The sequence below is a fragment of the Centruroides sculpturatus genome, unplaced genomic scaffold (assembly GCF_000671375.1).
Source record: "Centruroides sculpturatus isolate CEXI.00-Female unplaced genomic scaffold, Cexi_2.0 scaffold4291, whole genome shotgun sequence".
NCBI lineage: Eukaryota > Metazoa > Arthropoda > Arachnida > Scorpiones > Buthidae > Centruroides > Centruroides sculpturatus.
In genome coordinates, this window is record NW_019388395.1 from 1 (window position 1) to 7,030 (window position 7,030).

Sequence of the window (7,030 nt, forward strand, 5' to 3'; positions counted from 1 at the left end):
CCAAAATTATTAAAACTGGTATGTAAGTAAAGACATAAAAATAATCAATTATTTTTTCTTTACATATTTATAACAATAAATCAAAAATCTAGAATAACTGCCATTACTTTTTTAATAATTCAAGACATGATAACTCTGCTTTAGTTTTTTCCATCAATTCTTTTTCTTGCAGCCGTAATCTAGCTAACTGATGGCGATTTCTTAACTTTTCTTCTTGAGTCAATTGATTGACCATATCCAATGTAAATTTAGTAAAAGAATCACTCGATACAAGAGACTGTAATTCTCCATTAAAATGCTCATCCACATTAGGAGAAAACTGATCTATTGAAAAGAGAGAACCCTACAGGAAAAAAAATATATATTATTTTAATAAAAAAAAAGTAAAAAATGAAAATATAGAAAAAAGATAAATGTAGATTGTTTCTTTACATTATTATTAACTTGTTGCAGTTATCAATGTTCCATTTAACAATAATTATATATTGTGTACTGGCACAATGAAGTGACGTTTTTCTCAACACTGGGCTAGTTGAATCTTTTATTTAGTTAGAACGTTTTTTCCATACATCAACGTTTCGGCCATCAGCCCCTCTTCAGCTAACTCACTTCAGCATGGACACTGCACATACAGTAGAAATCAGACTACACTTAGGTTTTTTTAACATTTTCACTATCAATTTTTTATCACAATTTTTACTTTACAGGTTAAAAACAAAACCTTTTCTACATTTTATAACATAAACAAGATAAACTCTGCAGATTTTAAAAAACTAAAAACTAAAAACTAAAAACTGAGTTTTTAGTTTTTTAAAATCTGCAGAGTTTATCTTGTTTATGTAATAAAATGTAGAAAAGGTTTTGTTTTTAACCTGTAAAGTAAAAATTGTGATAAAAAATTGATAGTGAAAATGTTAAAAAACCTAAGTGTAGTCTGATTTCTACTGTATGTGCAGTGTCCATGCTGAAGTGAGGTATGGTTTACAAAGAATTTATGTGAGTTTTTTGGTTTTTATTTGTGTCCTGTTAAATATTTTTATATATATTTAGTTAGCTGAAGAGGGGCTGATGCCCGAAACGTTGATGTATGGAAAAAACGTTCTAACTAAATAAAAGATTCAACTAGCCCAGTGTTGAGAAAAACGTCACTTCATTGTGCCAGTACACAATAAACAAATACAACACGGTTTCGACAACATCAATAATTATATAACCAACATTCTAGACTAAATTATCTTTTTACTTAAAATTTTCATTCTTCATTAATTGTTTCATTAAAATTAGTTAATAAAACCAAAAATTAGAAATATTAGGATTATTGAAAGCCCACTTGAATTTTGCATATACAAACTGTCCCAAAGTGGATTTTAATGTCTTTTATAATGGAGATGAGGCAATTTAGACAAATGTAGCAGCAATAAATATAATTTTATTTTTATGTAAATGAATACTATAAAACCAAGAGATATTAAAGATCTTAAATATTATATTTTGAGACAGTGCAATAGCTATATGTTGAAAAATGCTTTCTATGAATTCAATTAAACTGATCAAAGTGAATAGCAGAAAATACAGTATGTAGAAGTTTAATTAATAAATCTAATGTTTGTTTTCATGAAAAACTGTTAATAATAAATAAAAATATTTAATTTTCTTATTGATAAATTAATTTTGAGTCACTTTTACAATCAACATATGTAATTTCTTTAATGTATTTAGAATAAAATACAATAAAACTTTTGTATCCTTAGAGGCTGATGAGAAGTAAGTTTTTGATTATTGTCTATCTGATTCAAATCTTACCTACAATGATCATTTTATAACATTGTCTTATAGAAAATTATATATTTACCTTGTTCCAAGTTATAAATTATTGCTATAACAAACAGCTTAACAATAATGGGTTTTATATTAGTTATTCATGCAAACATTTAATCAGAAATACTATTAATATTAATTTTTAGAATATTTTCTGAATTTCACTTAAACTGCAAAAATACAGGAAGAAATTTCTTACAGAGAGAGAACTCAACAATTATATGAAGAAAATAATAATCATTTTTATAGCTTATAATTATATTAACAGCACAAATCTGATGAAATTAGCTGTATATGTGCATTTGAACTTTAGCACATGTGTTCCTGTCAACAAATGGATACAAGAACATAAACTGCAACAAGTTAAGCAAAAACACAAGTTAAAGAAAATTTTTTGTGAACTCAATAATTTAATATAATGTTTATTAATAATAATAATAGGTTTACAAACCATATCAGAAACAGTAGAAACAGATTTGCATATCTGATTGTGAGAAGAAATAGATGGTACTTGGACTGATTTGTTAGTCAAATTATGATCTTCATGAGAACTGTGAACTGGATTTGAAATTGAAGCTTCTGTAAATTTAAAACAAAATTAATTTGAAAAAATATAATTAATTCTTAGGATTAGTCAAATTAAGCTTTAGTCAGAATTAGTAGTTCCAAAAGTAATTCCAAAATTAGGCATTAGTCATATTAAGTTTATTTGAGACTAAACATTATTATGTGTGTTTAGTCTCAAATACCATATGACTACCATATGAATAAGTCTAAATAGACAAATTAACTTAAAAAATAAACATGAATTCTCTATGTTTATTTTTAAAAAATTAATATTAGTAATCTAATATCTTATAAAATTGAAGACTATAATATATTTATTATGTTTTGTGCAAATGCACTTTTCCTGTAGTCGGGCTTATCATACTGGACATCACAGAACAGAAAGAACCCAATACACTTTTTTTCTTTCCTATGTATTTATTGCAAAATGCATTTCAGACCTATCAGGTCCCTCATCAGTCGCTATACATAGATTTCAATATTCAATACAAAATATGAATTTGGTGAGTTTGTGCTATATCATCATGTCACACTATGATAATTTATAAACGTGCAGTACATCACATTTTCACATCTGCTTTAACATTGCCTTTGGATGTATTTTCCTCCAGCATACAAGTATGCATTGGTTTGTTTATTTTTTCCCCCTGCCCCATCTGTTAGGAAATCTTCCCAAGATTCATGTAGCTGTAGGCCTGTGTTTTCATTTATTTGTTTATTGTTTTTTAATTTTTATAATTTCTAAATGTTCAAATAGTTTTCTTTTAGACATATTTTCTTCATGTTTCTAGATTTTAGTATTTTCTTTTATTATTTCACATGCATTTTGCAGTGTTTAGCAACTGCGAATTAAGTGTCATTATATTTTATTGCACGGATGTGCTCCACGAATCTTGTTTGGTTTTTCCCTCTTGGTTTTTCCTATATAATTATGAGATACAGTGCAACTGCACTCCAACTTATAAACTACAGTGAAACCTTCATTAACAGACACTCCTGAATAGCATACGTCTATACTTAACAGGCATTTTTACAATCCCCAGACCATTCAAATAGGACATCTATTATATTCACCTCTAAAAAGTGGACAGTCTAAATAATTGGTACCATAATCTATAAACCTACCTTAGTCCTGCACAAAGTCCCACCTTCAATATTCTGAAATTAATTAATTATGTACAAAATATTTTAAAATGAAAAGAAAGAATCAGTTCAAATATTCCTTCAGAGGAAGAATTTTGACTGTAAGCATTAAATAAAGACTGGCTGAAAATAGGAATAAAGGAGGAGAGCAGGTTGTAAAAAGCCAAATAACATTCATTATCTGTTAGAGAAGACTTATCTGGTTAAGTTGTCAATCACCATTTATTGTCATACATATTAATGTTATTTAACTTCTGTTTTATTATTGGAATTAAGCTTACCGTACCAAGAAACAAACTTTTCTGAAGTTATTCATTCATTCAACAAGAACCATAGTACAATAGTAAGGGGCTGTCCATAAATGATGTCCACATTCGAAGGGAAGAGAGGAGTTAAGACAAGCCAGACAAAACTCAGACAAAGCAGAGGGGAGGGTTGAGTTTCAGTAATGTCTGTATATTTCATTAAAATTTATATAGTTTATGCATTTTATTATATTTATTTCAAAGTATCTTTCATGTTTCATTTCTAATTATGGTATCTATCTTTCATAAAGTGATAAAGGTTTAAGGAGAGCCAAGTTTTATTGGACATCCAAAGAGGGAAGAAGTTACAGAAACACACCCAAAGACAATGTTAAAGCAGATGTGAAAATGTGATGTACTGCACATTTGTAAATTACCATAGTGTGACACCAGGATATAGCACAAACTCATATTTTGTTTCAAATATTGAAATCTATGTATAGTGACTGACGAGGGACCTAATAGGTCCGAAATGTATTTTGCAATAAATACATACGAAAGAAAAAAAGTGTATTGGTTTCTTTCTGTTCTGTGATGTCCAGTGTGATAAGCCCGACTACAGGAAAAGTGCATTTGCACAAGTCAACAAAAAGTGATTTGAATAATACAACTATAATTCATACTTAAATATCATGTGAAATAATTTCTTACTTACTCTGCTCATCAGTTATAGATCCTTGTTCCAAACTTTCTGGAACTGATTCTTCTATAGTGTTTTTTGATAACTGAGACAATGTATATTTACTTAATTCATTGTTTTTACTTCTTGACTGGCTTTCAATATTTGAATTTCCTGAAAAAGTATCATTTTGTTTTTCTGGTAAAACTGTCAAATCTTCAGAAATTGAACTATTAGATGATTGCGAATTAGACTGAGAAGAAATTTCGCTGCTTTTTCCTGAAGACTGATAATGGTTACTTGTTTCTACTTGTTCAAAATCATTGCTATATTCTGAAGAAAATTCTTTTTTTGCTGCATGATGATTCTATAAAATAAAAATATAATTAAAAAAAATTTTTTTTCAAATTACAAAATGTATTTATAAATATCATATTAACATATTAAATTATTTTGCATTCAAACCAAAAGTTAACTATAAGAAAAATAAATAAAAGTGAAAAAATGACCAGTAACATGTTGAGAAATTTTGAATACAGAGGGTGATCTATATGGTTAATGAACATAATCTGTTCCAAGAGTTTGTTCGCTATCCAAATTGTTCATTAACCAATTATAGATTTACCACAGGTTTTCATGGGAATTTGATTAATTTGTTCTGGAAACTCCAAAAAATAAAAAATATATACTTTCTTACTATGTTTATTTATATGTAATAATAAAAACACATATATACACTGTCTTGCATCCTGAATTAGTCATGTTTTTTCTGTTTGTGGGAGTTAAAGAATCTGTCCAATGTCAATTGCNATATATACTTTCTTACTATGTTTATTTATATGTAATAATAAAAACACATATATACACTGTCTTGCATCCTGAATTAGTCATGTTTTTTCTGTTTGTGGGAGTTAAAGAATCTGTCCAATGTCAATTGCTTTTCTCTCTTCTTCAGGATTTTTCTAAAGTAATTAAATAGCATTGTAATTGTACAGATCCCCAAGCCTATTAACCTCATTCTGGTCTGGATGCCATTTGGATGACTGTTGTTCTGACATCCTTCCACTTCTTCAAAAGATCTTTAATAACAGATGTCAGCATTGATCCTCTTTCATCTTCCTCTTTTTTCAAAAGAAAAACCCATCTCGCTGAGTTTCTTGGTGTTCTTCATTTGAGAGTTCTTGGAATTCTGTCGTTATATCAATTTCATGATCCATTATGAGCTCTTCAATGCTCTTTATTTCTCAGATGTGATTTTCATTACGCCATTAGCAGCTTAAGACTTCTTGATATATCTTTCATAGCTAAGATTGTGCCTACTGTAGACCTGTTCAAGCCATACTGCCTAGCAACATCAGACTTGTGCCCACTTTCTACCTTGGCTATTATCTCTTACTTGGTTACAGTTCTTGACACTCCTCTTTTTAGGCTCCATATTATCAGTTTCTTTTTTAAATGAAAAGTTCAGAAAAGCACTTACACAAATTCAGAGAACAGAAATCAACTAACCCACAAAAAATTATTTAAATGCAAGGCCTGGATGAAATTTGAAATTTGGTATTAAAATGTTAATGAATATTTGATGGGATAGTTAAACTTTCACCTTTCGTAAATAAATCCTGATGCAAAACTTAACAAGTGCCCATCCGACAGTCTCACAAAGACTATAAAAAATTATTTATCAGAAAATTATATAAAAAGCTGGAATTACAAAAGAAAGTTTCAAAATTTGGAGGAATACTATCTGATTGGTATCGAGTTGAGCATTGATGTTGACGTCTTCAGAGCTCTGAAAGGTTTCGAATTGTCCCCTGGAGACAAAGGAACACCAATCGATATTCTCTATTTTACATTGCTTCCTTTTCTGTTTGTTCTGTGAAGTGTTCATTATCCGAACATAAAAATCTTTTGCAAAAACATTTGTTATCTGATTTGTTCACAGTCCAAACTGTTCATTAACTGATTACCCACTGTACTTCATCTCATTTTTCTAAAACAAATATTTTCATGATAAATTTCTTCATAGAATATTATATGTTGTTAATTTTTATTTACCTAATAAACCAGTGTTAAATACCACAAACAATTATTCCTGCCACAATAATGAGACTTTTAAATATAAAATTTTTCTACTTTCTCATTCAAAATATTGCTATTTGTTTTCATTAATTCTTATATTTATTTTAATTTTTGAATATAAATGAAAATTCTGGGTTTTAGATTTTTAAAAATTCCATATTGTAATTTTTGTATTAATTAAAACTGAAAAGTTTTAATTAATACAAAAGTCCATCAATACTTAATAGAATTAATCCACTTAATATACAAACCACCCTGTAAACATTCAGAAATTTTTGACAAAGACCATGAGAATTATTAAGCTTAAAAGTGAATGAACAAAATCGTGTCCCCATACACACCCATAAATACAAAAAAAAACCCTTAAATTTTTTTGCATTGCTTGACATTTGAAGGCTTGAGTCCAAAAAATGTAAAAGTGTTAAGGAGCGATTTTTTTGACTGATTGTCATACTTTTCCTCTGTTATATATATACATACAGTCAATTCTGTTTAATTA

General features: G+C 28.4%; 1 protein-coding gene across 1 annotated transcript; it reads right to left on the reverse strand.

The window, feature by feature from the left end:
• Window positions 1-107: 107 nt before the first annotated feature.
• LOC111616927 (centrosome-associated protein 350-like) lies at window positions 108-5,510 on the reverse strand (the record flags this gene model as incomplete). The annotated part of the gene is made up of 4 exons (XM_023358277.1): window positions 5,466-5,510; window positions 4,489-4,819; window positions 2,270-2,397; window positions 108-343 (listed from the first exon to the last, which is right to left on the reverse strand). Coding segments are annotated over exons 1-4 (740 nt in total), but the record flags the coding sequence as incomplete, so codon positions are not given.
• Between the last annotated feature and the right edge of the window lie 1,520 nt (window positions 5,511-7,030).